Source organism: Coloeus monedula, assembly GCF_965178545.1.
Source record: "Coloeus monedula genome assembly, chromosome: 10".
Taxonomy (NCBI): domain Eukaryota; kingdom Metazoa; phylum Chordata; class Aves; order Passeriformes; family Corvidae; genus Coloeus; species Coloeus monedula.
The window spans coordinates 22,481,333-22,503,566 of record NC_138790.1 but is presented as its reverse complement, the minus strand read 5'-3'; the positions used below and the strand labels follow the sequence as shown (position 1 = coordinate 22,503,566).

At 41.7% G+C, this 22,234-nt stretch overlaps 1 protein-coding gene across 1 annotated transcript; it reads left to right on the top strand.

The window, feature by feature from the left end:
• Positions 1-4,882: 4,882 nt before the first annotated feature.
• On the top strand, positions 4,883-20,961 carry SEC62 (SEC62 homolog, preprotein translocation factor). The gene is made up of 8 exons (XM_082288103.1): positions 4,883-4,960; positions 12,847-12,955; positions 13,336-13,441; positions 14,458-14,668; positions 16,369-16,461; positions 18,485-18,545; positions 18,852-18,971; positions 19,528-20,961. Exons 1-8 carry the CDS (start codon positions 4,925-4,927, stop codon positions 19,992-19,994), a joined length of 1,203 nt encoding a protein of 400 aa, XP_082144229.1. The 5' UTR covers positions 4,883-4,924; the 3' UTR covers positions 19,995-20,961.
• The last annotated feature ends 1,273 nt before the right edge of the window (positions 20,962-22,234 follow it).

The window sequence follows — 22,234 nt, the reverse complement described above, 5'->3', positions numbered from 1 at the left end:
CCTGTGTTCATCAGGGTTCTGTTGCCTCTGATGGTTGGTTTTGATTAGCTCTTCATGCTATAATAAATAGCTGTAGTTTTATTGCTATGGCAATTTCAGTATAATAATACATGTTATATTAAGAGAAAAGCTCACCTCTCCTTTCTCATTTGTTTAGGCTTTGGGGGGGTTTTGCAGTTTCCAGGCTCCTTTCATTCTTTGGGAAGGCTTTGCTCCTCCTATCACCTGTACTGAGGCCACAACAATTACTCTGTTGACTCGGTCCTTATGCTGTCCTTTCCTTTGTCCCATTCCCAAGATAATCCAAGTCTGTTTTTTCCCAGACAGACATTAATTCTGCTACTATCCCCATGCTCTTCTTGAACCACCAATTTCCCTGTTGGTGAGGAGGCAAATCTTTAATTCAGCCCAGAGAAAAAAGAACCTGTTGTCTATGTAGTATAGAGAATGATGCTGTATTTTTCCCTATAGTACAGCAAAGACATGAATAGACATTTTGATTCATCAAAATTTAAAACCACATCTCTGTGTGTGAATTATTGACATAAAGATCAACCAACCAAAATGGCAAAATAGAAAAAGCACCACTGACCATGGGAAAAGAGAAAGCATCAAACCAACCTGGTCCTTTGCTGCAGCCTTGGCTCATTAACCAATCTTTACTGATTACCTTTCAGTTCCAAGGTTCCAACAGCTCTGCTAAAGGAGCACTGTGCAGCTGGGATTCATGGGACTCCAGCAGTCTCTGAACACTCTGCACTGGAAGACGGTTTGTAAAGCACTCACTGGCTTCTAGTTCAGCCTGTTAAATGGAAGGATGCAAACTCAAGACTTGCATCCTTGTATAAAAAGTATTTTTAACTCAAACACTTGTACTCATAACAAAAAATCTGATCTGCTAAAACAATGACAGGTAGTTTTTTCTAAGGCTATACCTTAAATATTATAATTCTTATCCTCCCCTCCTGCCACTGGCAAAAAGAGATAACCCAAAACCTCAGCTGGTTCTTCCAGAAAATGCATTGATGTATTTTTCTTTTATGTGTCCATGTACATCCTCACTGACTCCAGCATGGTCTGATTGACAGTGGTCTTTAGAAAGAGCTGATGTGCCATCCCATGTCAGGAGAGACATATCCTTACTCGGGCTCACAAGTTATTGCTTAAATGAAAATATATTCTTTCAATGAACAAAGCTGGTATTAGAAATAGGTACAATTAATTACAGAAGAACCAGAGAAATTAGGTTTTAGTTCAATTGGATTTTTGTCAGTTATATGTACCAAATAATTCTGGGTTGTGTAGAAATGAAAAGGAACTTTCAAGAGTGGAAGTATTTAAGAACTTTCTTCGTGAAAGATAATTATGGAGATTTGTCTAATAAACCTTTGTTGTTCTGCTAAATTAAAAGCTAAGTGGCTAACTAAATATTTATAAGCTTTTGAGATGGAAGTGACTCAGGATATGTCTACATTGGAATATGTTTCTGAGTTATGACTCATGTATTTGTGGGTGGATTTTATCTGAACCTTCCTTGACAGTATGTGATGCTGTGCAGCACAAGGCCCATATTGTTTATATTCTGAGCCCATTCAGTGTTGAAGCTGACTGGATGAAAAGGGAGGTCACTCCAGAGCCTGCAGTGTGCTACCATCTGTAAATAATCTAGGAAATGGCTCCTAACAGAATTTATTTCCTTCCTTCCTTCCTTCCTTCCTTCCTTCCTTTCTTCCTTCCTTCCTTCCTTCCTTCCCCCCAAATCCAGAAGGATTATGTGTGGGTCCAGAGGAAAAGCTGCTTGCAAGTTCATTTGTTCAGAACTGACACTTGCTTTGACTTCAAGTGTCTCTCCAGCTGTTTTGCAGAAGGCTGTGTGACTCCCCAGGTAATTAGTGACATGCTTGCCCGTAATTCCATTGCCAGCATGTGGCCTTTTCTTTCTGGTGTGCCTGTAGTTGTGGTAACCCCACATCATTTTATGGATCCAGAATGATTGAACCCAAAGCAATCAGACATAGCACAAAGGACAATAAATTGACAGGAATAAGTGAATACAAGGGTATAAGAAAATATGTACCACAGAGTAAAACACTACCTAACTCAGGGTCCTGTCCTGGGGCCCAAAAGATGAGACCTAAAGCAGAGCATAGGAACAAAGCAATAACAAATTCAGGATAATTCCTTCATTTCCAGGGTCAAACAGACAAAGAGAGGTGATGTCTATATTTAATAGTAGCTCATGATGCATTATTGTTCCATCAATGTATCCAGCTGTTTTTTGAGCCAAGCTTCCAGCATCCATAGTGCTGTATTAGATCACACAGCTAGGGTAAAGAAGAGGGAAAAGAAGTTAATGAAATGCTGTTGGTTTGGCTTCAGTTGAAAGAGGAAACCACTCCACCAGTATGCAACATCCTTCTCAACAGTAGTTCTGAATCTACTCTAATCACAATGGCAGTTGGCCCTTTAGGGGCTGTGACTTCACTGCCTGCTTCTGAAATGCTTCTTTCTGCAGCCTGCCCCACAGCTGACAGACACTAACCTTAAACACAAGCTGTTTGAACCTTCATTTCCACTCCATGGCTTACTTGGAATTCAGCCACTTGCTTCTCTCCTGCTCTGCCATACCTATGACTGAGAATAAACTTGTTCTATGTGCAACTCAGTCATGATCTGCTCTTTGCTCCAGAGTAGTAGGAACTCACCATCCAGTGCCTTACACATTTCCTTGTCCATTTTCCATCCCTCAGTCCTTTCTTAGACATCTGCTTGAAGTGGTGGGTTTGTTCCCTGTGCTGCTCCATGCCCAGCTGTCCTGGGAAGAGCTCCTGCAATTAAGTGTTTCTCAAAGATGAATAAAAATTTTTGTAGGAAAAAAAAAAAGAGATTAACCAGATATCCAAGGTGCTTTTCTGGCAGCAAACAGCTTGAGGTACTGCAGATAACACACCATGCCAAAAAAACCTGCAAAATGAAGAGCTAAGCATTAAAGGTGGGTTTGTGAATCAGCAATAGATTCAAAGAGACAGAGGGCATAGAGGAGTAAGATCTTAAAAGATCCTGAAAGTAGAAGTATGAGGGATGATGACCCACCAGGAGGTGATTGCACCCTTCAGGAAGAAGCCAGAGTGCATCTCCCATGGAGCAGAGAGAGTTTCACAGCTGAAGCTCAGTTTGTGCCAGTGCAGGGAGAGCAGAGGGGTCAGAGCTACGCTGCGCCAAACCCCTTACTGCAGCCATCGTTTATTACTAGCAATCTGTAAGTTACAGATGGCTGAAACTTCTTCTGCAAGAAAGCCTCCGTGTCAGATGTACTTTTATGTTACTCTAAGTCAAGCACATGAAATAACAGTTAAAATTATTGCCAACTTAAAGCACGTATTTTTTAATAAATGCAGTCTGCCTACTTTTTACGAGGCATTGTTTTATTGTAACCATAAAAACTTGCATTCCCTCTACCTAGAAGTTCATCTTTTGAATTACACTTTTCTAGTTCACTCACTCTGCAGTCAGTCAGCTTAATTTGTAACTTGTATAGATTTTCTGCCCAGCAACAGCAAAAGAAAAACATTCAACAGAAGAAGATGTCGTACCAGAAAGAGCACAAAACCTGGCACTGAAACTGAGGGGCAAATACATTGCTGGAAGCGTTTTTAGTTTCTTAATTGCCCAATTTCCAACCTGAGAGGTTTCAAATCATAGGAACAGGAAGGTGCAACACGATTTGGGGGGACTGGACAAGGCGATGCAGCACTGCACATACTTTTCCACCCCAAAGTGTCAGGGTGTGGTTTGGAAACACAGAGCTGGGATAAATGATTATACGCTTTGCTAACTCCAGTGACCTCATAGCACAAGTATGTGGGACAACCTCTGGCAAAAGGCCCTTCTGCTTTATATAGGTTGCTTTCTGAATCTAATTCTGTAAGTATGTGAAGAGGTCTGAGCAATGAGTCTGTTTAAAAATGTACCAGCTAACAAAGACGCTGTATTGAGCATCTTTAAGGCCTTACACCCTATTTCGGTGTATCAAAATTTAACATAGATTTTTACGGTAAGAGCTGGAGCAAGGTCAAGGGCTGGTCAAGGCCTGAGGGGGGAGAGGGGCTGAGGGGTTCTTTTCAGTGGTGCCCAGTGACAGGACAAGGAGCAATGGCCATAAACTAAAACACAAGAACTTCCACCTCAACATGAGGATTAATTTCTTCACAGTGAGGGTGGCACAGCGCTGGAACAGACTGTCCAGGGAGTTTGTGGACTCTCCCTCTGTGGAGACATTCCAAACTCACCTGGACGCGTTCCTGTGTCACCTGCTCTGGGTGACCGTGCCTTGGCAGGGGAGTTGGACTGGATGATCTCCAGAGCTCCCTCCCGGCTCTAACAGTTCTGTGATTCTGTGATTCTGTGATTCTGTGATTCTGTGACGGGGGGCTGGTGAAGAGAGGGCGGTGAGGAGCTGAGGGGCCGAGGTGTGGTGGTGAGAGCTGAGGGAGGTGGTGAGGGGTTGAGGCGGGATGAAGAGAATGAGGGACCGAGGCGGGATGAGGGGCTGAGGCGGGATGAGGCGGATTGAGGGACCGAGTCAAGGCGCTGCGGGGCGGTGATGGACCGAGGCTCTGAGGCGGGGTGAGGTGCTGAGGGACCGGGATGGGATGAGGCGTTGAAGGGGGGAGAGGAGACGGTGAGGAACCAAGATGGGTCGGTGAGGGACCGAGGCGGGTCGCTGAGGCGCTGAGGTACGGGAGAGCTGCGGTGAGGGACCCACACAGCTAACTGAGGCGCTGAGGCGCTGAGGGGCGGGGGGGCGGTGATGGGCGGAGGCGCTGCGGGCGCGCCCCCTCCCGCCCCTCCGCCCGCTCCCGCCGCCTCTCGCGAGGCCGCCGCCCGCCCCGCGCGCGTCACCGGCGGAGCGGACGGGGACAACATGGCGGAGCGGCGGCGGCATAGGAAGCGCGTCCAGGTACCCGAGACTCCCCCTTCTCCATCCCTCCCTCCCCGCCCAGCGGCTCTCCCTCCCCGTCCTCAGAGCGGCTTCCCCCGCGGCGTTCCCGCTCGACGCTGTTGCGAGGCGGCGGCTGCGGGCGGCCCGCGGTGAGGGAGGAGAGCGCCCCGGTCTCGGGGCACCGGGAGCCCCTCAGGCCGGGGCGGGAGCCCGGGCTGGCAGGTTTTCCTCAGAATTTTCTAGCAAAGTGGTAAACGCTGTGAGAACAGAGCGGGGGAGCTCAGGTAGGAGCGTTTCGGGGCTGAGGGGCGGCTGGCGGGGCCCCTCGGCACATTAGAGGCGCCCCCGCTTCATCCCCATGGGCTCTGCGCCCTCAGAAGTTCTTCGTCTCTCCATGACCAAAAAATGAGATTTGGAGCTGTTCCCTATTTTTAATCGCCGTGTTACACTCAGAATCTTCCCAGTTATCAGTGTCGAACAATAGCTTAGTGTGGGTAACACCAAAACACCCGGGAGCTGCACCTTCACCAAGCCTGTCCGGCCCAGGGATCGTAAGCAAAAAACGTGGGACAGATGGTAAAAGCATCTTAAAAGCAAATGTGTCCCAACCAGGAAATGATGCGGGAAGGAAAGGAAATTTGTGTCTGGAGAACATAAACAAACAGGCACTCCTAAAAATAGACCTAATCAGCTTTGAGGTCGTGTTAAAATGTAGTGATAATTGTGTGGTGGCACTGAGAGGCAAACTGAGGGCTGCCTCGGTGTTTTCATTTACCTGGGAGTCTGATACGCCAGGGCGCAATTTTTACAGGGAGTTTTACCGAGTTTTTTGTGCGTGTTTTGGGCGTACTTGCAGTATCAGTGACCATAACACTCGTTACTGTTATGTGTTATCAACACTCAGCCTAAATAGTGTTTGTTTGGGGTTTATTACTGTACTGTAAGAGCAGATAATATTCACGAGAGAGATCACAGAGCCATTCAGCAATGCATGCTTCATATGTCACCCTTCTGCTTGGTTGCCCTCTCTCCTTTCTCATCCTTCCCTTTCCCAGCCCACTTTCCCTTCCCCCAAGAAGATGGAGATCTGCCTGTACTTGTAAAGGTTCCTTTTATTTCCCCTGTAATTCAAATTAGCGAGGCAGGGGGAGAAATACAAGGAGTAATTAATCAAAATCTTGTTGAACGAGCCCTGTCCATCACAGCGTTCAATGAGTTATTGTAAAACATCGCAGAATTATTCTCTTTTTAAGGTTTTTATAGGTTGTCCTTTTCCAAGGATGATGATAGCTCAATAAAGCATCCATCAAACCAAATTTAAATGTAATTTAGTGTTTGTATAACACCCAAGGCTGTGGTCTTGCAGGCAGTTAAGCACATACTGAATTTCCAGGCTGTTAGCAGTAAAAGTATTTCCCAGATCATTAGTAATTAAATCGATGTCTGGGTTTTAACACTTAAGGTCGTGGCCTAAATTTGTGACATAATTATGTAAATAAATGTGTATCTTCATACGTTCCCAGTGTAGGTCAACAACAATGGGAAGACAAGACAGTGAACAAAGAATACTGGTGAATGCTCAAGGGGTGATCTTAATTGGTCAGTGAATAAAACAACTCATATTTTTCTTGGTAGTTGGTTTTGGGTTTCGTTTTTCTTAAGCTTTTTGAACTTTACTGGCATATTTGCAGTATGATTATCACGTTTTTAGGCTCATGCTGCAAGTGTCTTCTTTTAAAATGAAGTGTGGGATTTTTATTCATAGGTGCTTCAAGTGTTTCAGCAGTGTGTACTTAATTTAAGGTGATATTGGCCCCCTAAAGAGATTATTTATTGCACTGCATGCAAGTCTGACATCTGAATACCCTGCTGTCATTAAACAGAGCTGTATTTCTTGACAGGAGTGAGGTTCTTGGGAGAAGTTGGCGTAGTTAGCTGTGGAACAGGCTGATGTAATGGAGTTCAATTAGAAAAACACGGGCACAGAACCTGGGTTTGGAATGAATTTTACAGGATTTCATGCCTGCCATCAAGATTAGAACTGTGGTAGTTAGGTCAGAAAGCTAGACATGAGAAAAGGCTCAAAAAATAGTTCAAAGTTCTGTGTAGCCTACTCTGTGTTTCCCATTGGAAGCAGTCACAGGAAGGATGTGTTTTATGGAATGCATTTTCATCAAAAGACATGTTGCCCAATGTGTGTTGCATAGCTTAGACTCTTCCTCTGAAAGTTGCAGAAGTTGCAAAAATTTTAACTTCAGAAGTTTGAACAAAGATATTTTAGAGGTAAAATTCTCTTAAGTGTCATTCCTGATGGTAATTTAACTGTAATCAACACGGAGATTAATTCAGACATGCAGTAGTGAAAGGCGGCTGGTCTGTAGGATGCAGATTGCTTACCCAGTGGCTCCCATGTGATTCAGATGTCTGAAATCAAGAATGCTTGCTGTGTATAAAGGATTTACTGAAAGAAAAACAACATATGTTGTCTAATGGCTAGTTTAAGCTTTTTATTTTAGACAAAATACAGCTCAAAAGATGGGAGATAGCTTTGAATGCCTGTTACTCCAGCAACCTGATCAAAGCTATTTCATGTCTTGGAACTGTATTTTTTTCCATATTGTGTCCTGAAATATTCACTTAACCACAAAATGTTGAGCATTGGTTCCTTTGACAGGCGTTGGGCCGGGTAACACGTGGCACTGTGCTGGCAGCTCTGCAGTTTGACTGTTAAATAGGCATTACGTTTTCATTACCTTGGCTGTGTTCCACGTGCACAGTTTTAGTCTGCCCGTGTCAGGTTTTGGGCTGATCTTTGCGTTAGGATTAACAGCACTTGCGTCGCCCCTTGGTGCTGTGTCCTGCACTCCAGAAATGTTAATGCACGTGAATACTGCTCCTAAAACCAGAGAAAACAGCTTCTGGGCAGTTTGGGTGTCAGTGTCTCACTGCAAATTGATGGCTGAGGTGGCATCAGCGCCATTAATGACAGGTACTTTCCTTGTTGACTTTTTTCCTTTGATTCAACCTCTGAGATTCTCCTGATGAAGGACATCTACTAATCATTAACTGTTGTAGCCTACAGTTGTGTCCTGTCATGATTTGGGTTCTGCTGCAAGGAAAATGCAACAACTGCATTGCTGCTCCTGTGCTGCAGTTGTGTGTGAATGACTCTGAAAAGGATCTGCAGAAAGGGCAATGGAATGGTTTTCCAATAATGCATATTGTAGTCCAGATTGCCCATTTGGCTTTATTTTCTTCATAAATTGTAGTAAAGATGAGTGGGATGATAACTAGGGAGAATGGTTAAATTACATCTTCGAAAGCTGAGTGGTATCAGCTCACAGAGGAGGAAGAAACAAAGATCAAGGGGGCAAAAAGAAGTAGAAAAATGGGAATTAAAAGTAGCAGCCTGAGTTGTCATTAAAACAAGAATCAGTTTTGGAAATCTTGAGTTACATTTTTGGAGGTGGGAAGGGAAAAAGTCAAAACAGCTGGCCTGGGGTTGGAAGGGGACTGAAGCTGGCATGTTTTGGCTTCAAAATACTGTACATTGCTCCTTGGATCTGTTTTAGAACCCTGTATGTTTACAGCTTTTGCGCAAAAAAATTAGCAGTGGTTGAAAAGAAAGAGGGAAGAAAACAGATACTTTTGTTTTCATAGGATACGTACTGCACTGAAAATCATCTGCTGATCTTTTTCTGTGAAGAAAAGTTAATGTTTTGTGGCCAGCACATGGCCATGGTAATCCAGAAGAACTGGTTTCTCCACATGGCTCTGCCAGAGTTTCTTTTAAGAGACCTGGGGCAGTCCTTATACTGGTCATCAGTGCAGAAGCTGGGCAAGTTTATGTTTGTTAGTCACTGAAGAAAATAGAGATGGAGTCCTAAGAGCAAGTCCTAACACCCTGGTGTGTTTGTTTCCCCCCAACCCACTCCAGTCATGCCAATTTGTGTGCTTTTTCTTTATCAATGGCATGCTGGTTTCTTTTAGGCAAAGTACAAATACCTCAGCATCACCCATTCCCCTGCCACAGAACATCCACTCTGAGGTCCTGACAGTCAACAGGGAAGGGAAAAAGATAATCCTGCAGTTCAGCCCAAGCTGTGATGTGCTCAGCACTTTCAGAGAAGAGAAGAGTAGGCTAATGCAGTTGTGGTGTCTTCATAATGAGAAGTGTGTGGAATGGAACCTGGGCTGACAGAGTGTCATTTTTGATGTAGCCTCTCAGCTTGAAAAACAGGCACCACATGATAAATGTGCTTAAATTTTTCTTTTCCTTATCTGAAAACTGTGTAAACTATTAGGCTTCAGCAGTCTGCTTTGAGTCATGGTGTTCTGAAAATCTAAGAGCAAAGAAATCAACTAGATACTTGTTTCATTGAAATAAAAGAATTTTGATGACCCCTTTGAAACAGAAGAGCATAAATCCTTGTAATGCATTTGTCTGCACACAGAATAACTTGTCTTGCTTGTGACACTCATCATTAACTCTCTTCTGATTTTCCAGAAGCCCTGTATGTTACCAGGTTGTGGAAGGAAATTGTCCTGTCTTGGGTCATACTTGTCTTCTTGCAACTGTGATGCAAACAGGGAATAAAATGAGTGCAGTTTTCAAACCAGAAATGTGCTCTGCCCTTTTGTCATCCATTAAGTGTTCCAGGAGTAGGAAAACCTGAATAAATCATGCTTGGGTAGAGCTGAGGGGGAGAAGGAAGCTCATGAGCACACTGGTTTCAATAGCTCCGTTCAGATGTTATTTGTGATGTGTTCAGGCCCCTCTGGTGCTGCAGTCCCAGCTGGGGGTTGAATTAACTGGGAACTACATCCATGTATTGAAGTCCAGAAAGAACTGTGCTGTACTTTGATTTGGGAGATAATGGTAAATTTGATGAGGATTTTTCCTTAACTTCAGTGGGTCTGGAAGGTCCCTGGGTTTGAAAAATCTCAATGTCCTTTTATAAATTCATACAGGGCAGAACTGTGATTGAGAATTATTCTTAAAAATTTAAAATGTCTTTACATTTCTAGCAAGTCACTAGGCTGAGCACTACTTTTCCTGTCAGTAGGTGGAGTTCTTCTGTCTAGACAAGTAAGAAATTTGATTTTATTTTTAATGGCCAGAGTTTGTAAGTTACCAGGGATTGTAAATCTCTAAATTTTACATGCTGTCTAGTGACAACATGCATTTTTCAGTATACAAAACTAAAGTAGATCTAAGAGTCTAAAACTAAATATAGAGAAGAAGTATTTGGCACTACCTTATTTTTTTATTATTTTATAATAGTTTAATCATAGAATTTTAACATTCTACAGCATTCTAGAAATAGATTACACAAGATGTTGAATCTTTCTGTCCTTTCTATAAAAGCAAACTTTAAATAGCAGGGAATTTTCATACTCTTCTTAAGACTTTGTTACTTGGTTTAAAGCTTTGTAATTTTTCAGAACTATCCCTTGATTAATTTGTGTAATCTTTTCCTAAATGTCTAAGGAGGCTTCAGGTGCCTGGGTTTGGGCTATTTTTACAACTGAACACAAAATTTGATTGAACTGCAACTTTTGAAAGTTGTGCCCAGGGTAATGAACTTGCCAGTATTTTTGTTGATTTCATTTATTGATGGAATATAGTGCTATTTTCTGTCAGTCATCTATTTTCATATTTTATCAGAAGCCTGGCTCTGCAAACAAAGGGATGAAAATAAGATGAAAAATGGGAATTAAATCGCAGGGGATGCTTTCTCAGAATGAGCTCAGTTAAACTGTGGCAGTCTCACTCCCAGGGAAGCTTTTTTTGTTTGGGCTGTTATGAAACTATCCCTCGTGGACAAAGCAATAGAGAGAAAGGAGCAATAAAAAAATCTCCTGGTGCCAGCCCCTGCCTGTGTAGTGCATCACATGACCCAGCAGGATCATAAATATTTTAGGAAGAAAGGGAAACCACCTTAGCAGAGGAATTAACACTAATGTGAATATCTGCAGCTTCTCTGACTGTTTTACTGTCTGTGCTGTGAAGAACATTTGCCCTGTGAGTTGTTCCAAATTTCATTTGCTGATAGGAATGCCTAGAAAAGCAGCGTTTCACACACAGCTGCTGCCTGCGCTCCCCAGTTTCCTGGTGCCTTAGCCCATGTGGTAATGATGGGACGCAGTCACTCGTTTTATTTCAGTGCATTGGAGCTCCTTTTGTTGCTGTTAAATTAACTCTGGTACCAAGTTCGGTGGTTTAGTTTGATTTGCAGTTACTGGTACAACTGTACTGTATGAGAGGACCTGAAACCACCAAACATAAATTGTGTGCATACACGTACTGTCAGGGAATAGTTTCTTTATCTGATGTTCAATACGGATTTTTAAAATTTAAAGATAAAAAAAAGGATTGAGCAGGCAGAAGGAGGTAATATCCATTTGAGGCCTGTTAGGATCATCTGGCCTAACTTGGGCACATGTTTTTGAAACTAACTGGTGAGTGAGCATATTTCTGCTTTCATATGGAGGATTTAGACTTTTTTAAAAAGTCTCAGAGCTAACAACTATAGAGTCTTGTGGTCACTTGGATACCTTGTGTCTGTATTATTCTCTTCAAAATTCTCAGATAGGAAAAGCAACAATCTCCTCTAGAAGGATACTCATTAACCAGTTGGTTTTGAAAGTTAGCTGTTCAAACTGTTGAAAATTAACAACTCTTACCATCTGAAGCTTTTGTTCTGGTGTAACCACATCTATTTGACCTTGCATTTCCATTTAACATGCTGCTTGTGAGATTATGATTATACATCTTAAAAGCAGTAATGGAGCTTGTATATGTCTATTGACCTTTAGGAAAATTAGGTCTTTAAATAGACTCTGAAACTTTTATTCCTGTAAATGACCAATCTGGTTTGTGGCTTATATAATCTGTTTCTTCAGGCAACATGAGAGGAACAGGTACAGAAAAGGCCCTGCAGTGTGGAAAGCTATCCCAGTGTTTCTGTGTTACTGATCCACAAGTAGCAGGGGGGGTTGGAGAATTAAACCTTATGGAAAAGAATTTTGAGGAAGTTAGCATAAGTCAGTTTAATATCCCAACCTATGGTTTTTTCAGATACGTTATTGTGAAGCAGGAGCATTAGAAAGTTCTTCCATTCCCTTTTTGCAAATATTTGATCTTAATTTTACATACCTGAAAATGCCCATCTCCATCCTTCTGCCTTACACATCTCAGAGTTTTGTTACCTCTCTGCAAGGTGGTAAAAGCACAGAATTTCTGAATGTGTGCAGACTAAGGGCTCCCTGTCAATAAAACACTGGTTTTGATGTTCATATTTAATCCTGCTTTGCTTTTATCCTGGTGTTCTACTCTGTAGATTGGAAGAATCTCCTCAAGGGTACTCTAAAGTCTCATTCTGTAGTCATGCAGCAGCAAAGAACTTTTCTAGCCAAATCTTTCAGCTTCTTTTCAACATGGTTTTCTCCTTTTCATGTGAAATCTGGGCTGTTCTGTGTTCCGTCAGAGTGCGTACAGTGCTGTCATTTCATACACACTCATTCCTCACTCTGTTTTTTCTTTATTCCCAGCTTCACAACGGTTTTTCCCTCCCAGCTCTGTGCCTTAAGCAGCTTCCCATGTGCTGCTTTCCTCTTAGGTCTTCCTTTAGTTTGCTCTTTCTACATATCTGCTAAAGGAGTTTGTACTCCTTACCTTCAGTTCATCTGACTAAGATTTCCTGCTTTTTGCTTCATGTAGACAAGAAAGTTCTCAGAAATAATGACTTGACCTATTTTCACATCCTTTATATTTTATTTGTTATTTATATATTGCTGTGAAATAATGAAGACTTTGCAATACCTGGTTTTTAAAGCCCAAATGAGTGATTTTCTTATATGTTTAAAACTGTATTTATAATTTTTGACTTTTCCCACTGTAGGAAGTTGGTGAGCCATTCAAGGAGGAGAAGGCTGTTGCTAAATACTTGAGATTCAACTGTCCAACAAAATCCACCAACATGATGGGCCACCGAGTTGATTATTTTATTGGTAGGGTTGCTTTTTACTAGAGAATTAAGGTTTCTTCAAATATTGTACTTGGAGGGTGGGAGAGGCTGTTTTATTTTTATTAATAGTACTTTATCTAATAAGTACTGATCTTAGAGTTTGGTTTTGAAAACTTATCAAGGTATTAGGAAGTCATAAAATTAATCTCACTAGCCTGGAGTAAATGCAATAAACTTTTCACTCTGTGATTTAAAGGTGTGTTTTGTCAAGAGGAATATATTTCAGAATATTGAGTAGTCTTACTTGAAAGATTGAAAGGATGTGGAACATCATCAGAACAGACTGGTCATTGTGGTTCAAGGAACATAGACTAAATGTTGAAAATAATTTTAACACACTTTAAATTCCATTTTTTCTTCTAGCCTCAAAAGCTGTGGATTGCCTCCTGGATTCTAAATGGGCAAAGGCCAAGAAAGGGGAGGAGGCTCTCTTTACAACCCGAGAGTCTGTAGTTGATTACTGCAACAGGTATGACCCAGACTACTTCATCAGTGTCATTAATGACTGTAGTTGTCCAGACATCACAGTTATTTAAGAACCAATGTAACTTGGGCTTTGTGCATCCTAAAACTTCGGTGGTTGTTTATATGCAAAAATAATGATTGTATTTTTATTGCTGTGTTTGAGTGTGAAAATGGTGTCGTTTTATTATTTTTGTTCCCAAAACTCTCTCAGGCTTTCACTGTACTGCTTGGGGCAGCAAGATGAACCAAATGAATTTCTGGAATTTTGACAATATTTGAAGTTAGTAGGGTCAGAGCTCTCAAATCTCTCTGTCCTTGCTGTCTGAGGAGCAGGATTCTGTACTGCTCTTCCTGTTGGGAATTCAGCTGTGCTCCTTTCAAGGATGTTTCTTGTTGGTGATGACCTTAAGAATACCAAGTACTACATCCTGGTGCCCTGCTGGCCATGCATTTTTATCTTTATATCCACATACATATATAAATAATATATGCACTTGCAGTAAGGTCTGTTTGTAGCTGACAGAAAGGGAATACTTGCATATGTACTATAGTTTTAACAGAGCGGTTCTGTTCATTGTGCATCACTTACCAATGATCTTGATGAGCTCTATGTCCACTTCCTTATTTTGGCTATGAAATATGTTGACATGAACTTGAAAATAATTATTGCAGAAATTGCATTAATGGGAAAGATAATTGAATGGATCTGGTGGCTTTCTGCATCCTACATCTTATGTGTTCATTTATACCTGCAAAATGCTGCCACAGAAAAGTACAGTTTTTACCCAGTTTTGAACAGATGAACCAAAAAAAGCAATGCAACAGGCAAGATACGAGATAATTAGGTCTAGTGTATGTAGCTGTAAATAGAGCAGATGATGGTGACCTTGCCTTTCAGTCATGCTGGTCATGATTATGTTAGAGAGATGATCTAGAATGGTGTCTAATAACATAATTGAGTGTAAAATGTTGTTCTCACAGCTGCACTTCAATGAATCATTTAACTTCTTTTGTTTTAAGACTCCTGAAAAAACAGTTCTTTCATCGAGCATTGAAAGTGATGAAAATGAAACCTGACAAGGATACAAAGAAAGAAAAGGAAAAAGGAAAGGCTGAAAGTGGGAAAGAAGAGGAGAAAAAGAGCAAGAAGGAAAGTGGCAAAGATGAAAAAACTAAGAAGGAGAAAGAAAAGGAAAAGAAAAAGGATGGTGAGAAAGATGAGTGTAAGAAGGTAAGTACTGTGTGTGTAAGAGAAGAGACAAACCTGTAACAAATACATCGACTGATTGTTTAGATTGCACTGGCTCAAACATTGGTTATTCTAAAATATGCCTTGCTTTTTTTTCCTGCTTTCATCTCTGAAATATGCTGGATTTTTTTGTTACCTTTTCAATTGGCCTTATTTTGGTCTAGATCAAAAGATAGGCTTCAGTTGGCTTTTATGTACCTCATCATCTTTTAATGTGGGCTGAGTTAATCAAAACCTGTTTCTCTCCAGTGGCAGCAGGCAGGGAGGCTGTGTACATCAGTTACCATAGAATAACACATGTGCATGTGACCAAACATCCAAACCAGTGCAGCTGCGTGAGTGAAGCACAGTTTTTCGGTGTTTGGTAACAAGAATGTTTGGAATGTCACATTTGGTGTGTGGGGCCTGTAACTGGCTGTGGAACAGCAGCCGTGTTGTGTCACAGCTCCGTGACTGAGCTGCATCCTGCCTCCTTTCACTTATCTCCAAGTTTAAACTACTACTGCTGTATGGGTTTTAATGTAAGTTTGTTTTCACTCCTGATTGGTTTTATTACTTACTTATTATTAGCAGAAGAGAATTTCTAAATTAAAACGTTGGGAAACTGCAGGGGAAACTTGATGAGTGAATGTGGTGTTTCTTCTATACACAGTGGTCTGAATCAGTGAGAGTTTGTAGGATAGTGCTCCAAAGTTATTCCCATTCAGGCATTCCTAAGTGATACAATGGCACATCTAGTGAGAGTTATAGTCTGTCTACAAAGGTTTGGGTGTCAGAAGAAACCTAAATGGCAAATAAAAGAATTATAAACAGAACATTCCCATTGCAGTCCCAACACAGTGTAAGATTACCCAACTCTTGAGGTACTGCAAAATGCTGAGTATGAAAGTAACAAACTCCTCCAATCCACTGTCATCAGGGGAGGTGCATTATTAAATGTATGTTAATTTTTAAACTAATCATTATTTATTGAACAGATATTTAGTGGATTATATAAGCCAGTGGGTAGGAACTTGAACGAAACACAGGACCAAAATCACAAAGTTAATTTCTCACAACGAAATAAGCAGAGAGAAGGAAACAGGAGACAGAAGAGGAAGCACAAGATCCAAAAAGAGATTGAGGAGGACAAAGAATAAATGGGCAGAAACTGATTCTGCCAGGATGCCCGTTTGGTAAATACTGCACTTAAGTAACAAATAATTCTAACAAAGTCAGTGATGGTGAAGTGTTGTTCCCTGTTCACGATCCCTCTACAGACTTCCTGTTAGTATCAGCCCAGCTTTGCTAGGCATTTGACAGCACAGTGTAATCCTGAAGTCATAGTCTAGTCCTTAGACACTAACTAAGAAATTTCTATTTGCTTACAATTTTCCTTGATTTTTGAGGTACCCAGTTGGTAATAAATAAGAACAGGAGGAAATAAAGTATCTTTAGTTAAAAAAAAAAGTGTGAACATGATCTTAAGTTTGTGAACAGTTATCAGATTAAATATATTAACAGATACTATAAATTAAATAAAAATATATCATAAAAACAATACACAATATTAAATATAGAAATTAAAAAATCTTAATTTTTTGTAATTTATATATATAATTATTTGCATATGTATTTTTATATATATTAAAATTTATATATATAATATATTAGATATAGATAAAACACTTGTTTGTCCTCAGGATGACACCCCAGGAACACCCAAGAAAAAGGAAACTAAGAGGAAATTTAAACTTGAGCCACATGAAGACCAAGTTTTCTTGGATGGAAATGAGGTAAGATTTATAGGTGCTTTTCAACTTTGGGTGTCACCATGCTATTGTCAGACAATAGCTTAATTTACTAGATTTCTGCAAACTCCTTCGTGACATGTTGAAAGAAAAATTAATGGCAATGTGCTGTCTGATCGTAAAACCAGATTTTCAGATATTTGCAAGGAGGTTAAAGACAGGTAAATATAGGACAGTAACTCCAAAAAAATCCCAAAGAAAACTTCCTTACCAGTAGTTGAGGTGTTGGTGGCCGTGAGGTGAAATGTTTGTCCTCAGGGTGGATTCAGGGGCTGGTGGAGCTGATCCTGCTTGCGACAGGAGGGTGGGACAGAAACTCCTGAGGTTCCTCCAGCTCAGTTTATCCCATAGCCACTGCCATGCCAAAGTTGTTCTAAACCAAACAAGCCTTCCAGGACACCGTGTTCAGTTGCAGGAGGGGAAGTAAAAAATACCTGCCTGGCTTTGTGATCCGAGCAGACAGGTGACCCTTTGGCATTCCTGAATGCTCATCCTGGCTTTAGCACTGAAATTGTGGCCCTGAATTCTTCTCTCTGCTTTGCTGTTCTGGAAGACAAAGAATTTAATTATTTACCAGCTCTGTAATGTACAGAGTCACATTTGTGTTTCTCAAGTTTGGGATAAGTGGTAAGTTTTACTGTGCTGTGCTGTGTGGCTGTACTGGAATCTCCCCCAGGATTCTTGTATTCCTTTGGTTATAAAATATACATGGCAGCAAATTCTGTAAATAAATCACTTATGCAGAAAATATGCTTCCTATTTGTATTTGATTTTACTTTTCTCAGTTCTTCTACATGTGCTTTGCTCTGTTTCATCCTATCTCATGTGGAATCACACCCAGCTCTGATCCTCCCTGTCGTCTTTACATGAAGTGCCCATTCCAAATGAGGCTGCAGCACAATATTTGCAATATCACAATATTTACTGCTTGTCTTAACATCACTTACTCCTCTGGTTATTAATGAGCTGACATTTTTTAACAACTGCAACTCACAAGAGCTTTTTTTAAGTAGTTGCTAATTTACAGCCAGTCCTTGTGTATTTGCCTTAGAGCTGGGTTTTTCCCTTGTCTTCATTATTTTGCACTTAGAAACACTGGATATCCCCCACTTATTGCCCAGTCACCATCTTCAGCTTGCATGGGCTCACAGAGCAGCTGACTGGCAGCAGCTACACCTGAATACAGCCAACTGTGGCATCCTGTGAGAAGCAGAGTGTTAAATATTTATTGCATCACACGGAATCACCGCTGCCTCCCACATGTCCTTCCAGTAGTTGGTATTGACACATCTGCAATGAAGGTTGCTGGTTTCTAGTAACCAGCAGCTTCTTTTCAGTTAGAAGCTCAGATTCAAACTGTTTAGCTTGCCAAGAAAAAAATGAAGATTTTTCTAGTTCAGAAAATCCTGCACTTTACCCAGAAGTTTCTAGTTGATGGATGATGAGCTCAGATTCGAATGGACCCACAGTTCTCACACAAACATTGGCTCTGAGTGTTGCAACTGTAGACATTGAGGTAAAAGTGCTGTGGGACAGAGGGTACAGTGACACTGATGTGAGCCTAGCACAGGGCCTGCAGTGAGCGTTCCAGCTGCATCCTTTGTTCCCCGTGTTCAGTCTGGGTGTTTTCTCTTTGAAGTTCACAGGACTTCTTGTTTCTACTTGGTGGACTTGGGAAACTTTTTATTTTTTGCAGAAGTTCTTTTTTGCTTCATGCTGAACAACGTTAATGAATAAAGATACAACCAAATCTTGATTCAGTGATACTTCTGAATCTTTCGTTTTCCCGTCAGTTCTGCTGTCTGATTGTTTTCCTCAGGATTACATCACCTGTCAGTTACCCTTCCTAGGAATCACGACCCCTTGCCCTGCCCGGGTGCTGACCAGAAGGCCTTTTGCTCAGCACCAAGCATTGCAGCCTGGCAGTGAGTGTTTGGGTGAGGGAATACATGAGGTGTTTATCAGAGAGCTTGTTTTCTGAGTGTAAACCAGATCATTTCTGTTGTAGGTGTATGTGTGGATCTATGACCCCGTTCACTTTAAAACTTTTGCCATGGGACTTGTACTTGGTAAGTCAGAGTCGACACAAGTTGTTTATTTGTTGCCTGAAGCCAACCAGTGAGTTGTCCAGTGGGCAAATGTGGGTTATGTAAAAATATGACATATGTTATGAATGATAGATTTCTGACCCTAGAACTTGTATTTGTGTAGGATAAGACAAATCAGCTAATTTTATTTTTTTAATCTGAAATAGTATAGATGTTAACTGAGTCTAAGGCGCTACTTTGAATGAGCAGTAAGCCTGGAACCTCTGTACATGTACCAGGAAAAGCTAATGATGCTTCTCGTGCCTCTCTCCTGCCCTCCCTGCCCAGTGATTGCCGTTATAGCCGCCACCCTGTTCCCGCTCTGGCCAGCCGAGATGCGTGTCGGTGTTTATTACCTCAGCGTGGGCGCCGGCTGCTTTGTCGCCAGTATTCTGCTCCTTGCCGTCGGTGAGTATCGGCAGGCGGGGTCTGAGAGGGCGGAGGCGTAGCCCGGCTCTTTCCCGAGCTCGGAGCTGGGCGGTGCCGCTTCCCGGGACGTTGTTCAGCCGCAGCCGGGCGGATCCTGTGTGCGCTTCCCTCCGGCCAGCGGGTGTCACAGTTGTGCCACGGGAAGAGAGAGAGCTCAGGCTCGTGTCGCCTGTTGGTGTTTTCTGTGTAGTGCAGATCTGTTTGCTGCCTCTGGTTAAACAAAAAAGTGTAGAACAAACTCGGAACGGCACATACAAACAGATTTAGAGGTGAGAATGGTGTCACCAGGATTTTAAAGCTTTCTGTAGCGGAGAGGTTAAGAGCTAAATCAGAGATAAGATCCCTGGTTAGTGGGGTGGGGAAGACGTGGTAAGAACAAACTACTCCACACAGCTATTGTGGAGTGAGAAGTTTCCCCCCAACAGCCCCCAGTCCCTGGTTGGGGGTGGGAATTAGCAGTGAACATCTCTTACACCGTGGTTGTACACTCTGTGTGTCTACGACAAAATCCAAAATTTCCCTTGTTTTCACACAGCTCGCTGCATCCTTTTCCTTATCATCTGGCTCATCACTGGAGGAAGGCATCACTTCTGGTTCTTGCCAAACCTTACAGCAGATGTGGGATTCATTGACTCCTTCAGGCCTCTGTACACACATGAATACAAAGGACCAAAAGCAGACTTAAAGAAAGAGGAAAAATCAGAATCCAAAAAGCAGCAAAAATACGACAGCGAGGAGAAATCAGATAGTGAGAAGAAGGAAGAGGAGGATGGAAAAACAGAAGCCACGAGGAACTCGGGAACAGACGGCTCAGGAGGAGAGCGACATTCAGACACTGACAGTGACAGGCGCGAAGATGACAGGTCCCAGCACAGTAGTGGCAATGGAAACGACTTTGAAATGATCACAAAAGAGGAACTGGAACAGCAAACAGATGAAGGGGATTGTGAGGAGGAAGAGGAGGAAGATACCGAAAGTGGGCCTTCACATGGAAAATCATAACTCACTGTGGTTTGGGACTAAGTATGTGCAAATGGTTGGGATTTTCTTTGTTGGCTGATCACCAAAACATAGACCATACAGTAGCATCTTCGTTTGCTGAAATATCTGTGTTACCAAACAGTTTTATATCTAGTTCCTACATTTTTTTTTAACCATTAACTTGATTACTTGATACTATGTTAATCATTAATATCCATTTACGGAAGTTTTATCAATTTGACAAGTTTTCTATTGATTGATAGATTGCCCAGATTGTCCTCAAACATACTGAAAAACATCATTTTCTGGTACTTGCATAACTGGTGAATTAGTTTAGCTTCTCAAACTTGCTTTTGTAAACCAGATAAAAGTTGAATGACCAAATCTCAGATTATTCCTAGTTATACTCATCTGATAGTTAGGTAAAGCCCTTCTTAGCCCACAGCCTTCTTGATATTTTTCTTGATTTTGTTTTCAAAACATTGTGAGAACTTTCCTGAGAAAACTAGTTTTAGCAGAAGTATTTTGCTGACAGTAGAGGAGCTGGTAGTGCTGAATTTGGCTGCAGTGTTCTCTGTTTCTCCAGCCTGTGTGCCAGCAACTGAGGAAATCCAAACTGGTTTTGTGCATCCGGTGCAGAGAAGAGATGTCATCTCCAGCAGGTGAAGGAAGCAGCATGGTTTGGAAATGATGGCTGTTTTCTTTCTCCTGCTCCATCATAATTAAAAAAAAAATGTATTCTGTACATAATTTACGAATAAAGCAAACCATTTACTTTAACTGCTACTTATTATTTAGAGATTTGATCCAGCATTCAGTTTGTATTATTGAAGCCATGTTGTGGTGTATCTATCAGAGAAATGCAAGTCGAGAGGACCTCACAGAGTATTTGTGTATGATTGGTAGCTGTTCCACAGAAGCTTTAGTTTTGTGCCAACATTCCATGTATTTGAGTAAATTGATCTTTATTAAATGAAAGCAAACACCAGAGCTGTATGGATGCCTTAATGTTAAACCTCTCTGTACTCTGGAACTGGAGTAGTTTTAAGCTGAAGAGGCAGGAGAGTGTTGGTGTGCTCCCAAGGCTGGGTGACTCAGAGCTGATGTGAGATGACCATTAATAACTTGTTTGTAAATCCCCCGGAGGAGCCGGTGCGGTGTCTCCTGCACATCCCTTCCCACTGGCTCTGTGGAGGATGGACTGGAGGTTCTGGCTGACTGAGCATGGAAGAAGTTACAACTCGGCCTCTTTCCTCTCAAGGACTTTATAGATTTGATTGTCTCCCCAGCCCACTCAGAGAAGATGAGGGTAAGAGAATTTTTTTTCCTATCCAAAATTGCTTCCCATCCTTCCAGCGTCCACATTTTGGATGAAGATACTAATTTTTCAGATTGTGCAAATATATACATCATCATGGGTGTGTTGATAAACAATTCATGAATATGGTGTATTTGCTTCTTAAATCCTGAATAGTTACTCCATAAGGAAACAGATCAATTGGATCATTTTTTTTATTAATATAGCAAAAAATTAAAGGACCCATTAACTAAACAGATTGACTCCTGGCCACTTGTGTGTTATCACTGATTAAAAGAGCTAACAAAGTCCTGTTATACCTGAGTGGGGTGTGCACAATGTGACGGGGAGAGCAGCGCCTGCACTGGGGCATCACAGGGCAGCCAAGCTCTGGACAGGGTTCCAAGAAGTTAATGCAGTGGGTTTTAGTTACTTCAAGTACATTTCCTCCTCCAAGTGAAATAACACCTTCAGGGCCTTGCTGAGCAAATCAAGTGACAATGGTCAAATAAAAACTGATGTTGCCATCTGCTCCCTGTTCAGGGGCCGTGTGCCACGTGCCAGCACTGCCCACCTGGGGACGGGTCTGGGTCTCAGAATTAACCATCAGACACGTCACCTTGACAGAGTTCTGGGCTCCTGCAGCCTAGAAATGGAACTGGCCTTAAACTCCTCACTTGATCTGCTGTGAACAGCTCTGATCTCTGAGGTGGGGTAAGAAAGAGTTGGTCAGTGGTTAAGGAAAGAACTTCATGACTCATTACTGTAAGGTAGTTTTCCCAGAAATATCCCCCAAATACTTCTGAAGTATTTTGGAATAAGATAATGAAAAAGAAGTGGTTACAGCATGCCAGTAACAGCAAAATTATGAGTGGTCTTAAGGTATCATGACCAAAAACTTCCAGTTCAAAGAGGAAATCTTGGCCACCTTTAGATTTTTATATCAGGCATTTCAACATTCTTC

What these genes read in the sequence shown, in the direction of transcription:
- SEC62 (XM_082288103.1), top strand. Translation starts at nt 4,925, where the DNA reads ATGGCGGAGCGGCGGCGGCATAGGAAGCGCGTCCAG. An exon ending in GTAGTTGATTACTGCAACAG is followed by an intron (nt 13,442 to 14,457) that starts GTATGACCCAGA and finishes TTTTGTTTTAAG; the next exon opens with ACTCCTGAAAAAACAGTTCT. An exon ending in TATTCTGCTCCTTGCCGTCG is followed by an intron (nt 18,972 to 19,527) that starts GTGAGTATCGGC and finishes GTTTTCACACAG; the next exon opens with CTCGCTGCATCCTTTTCCTT.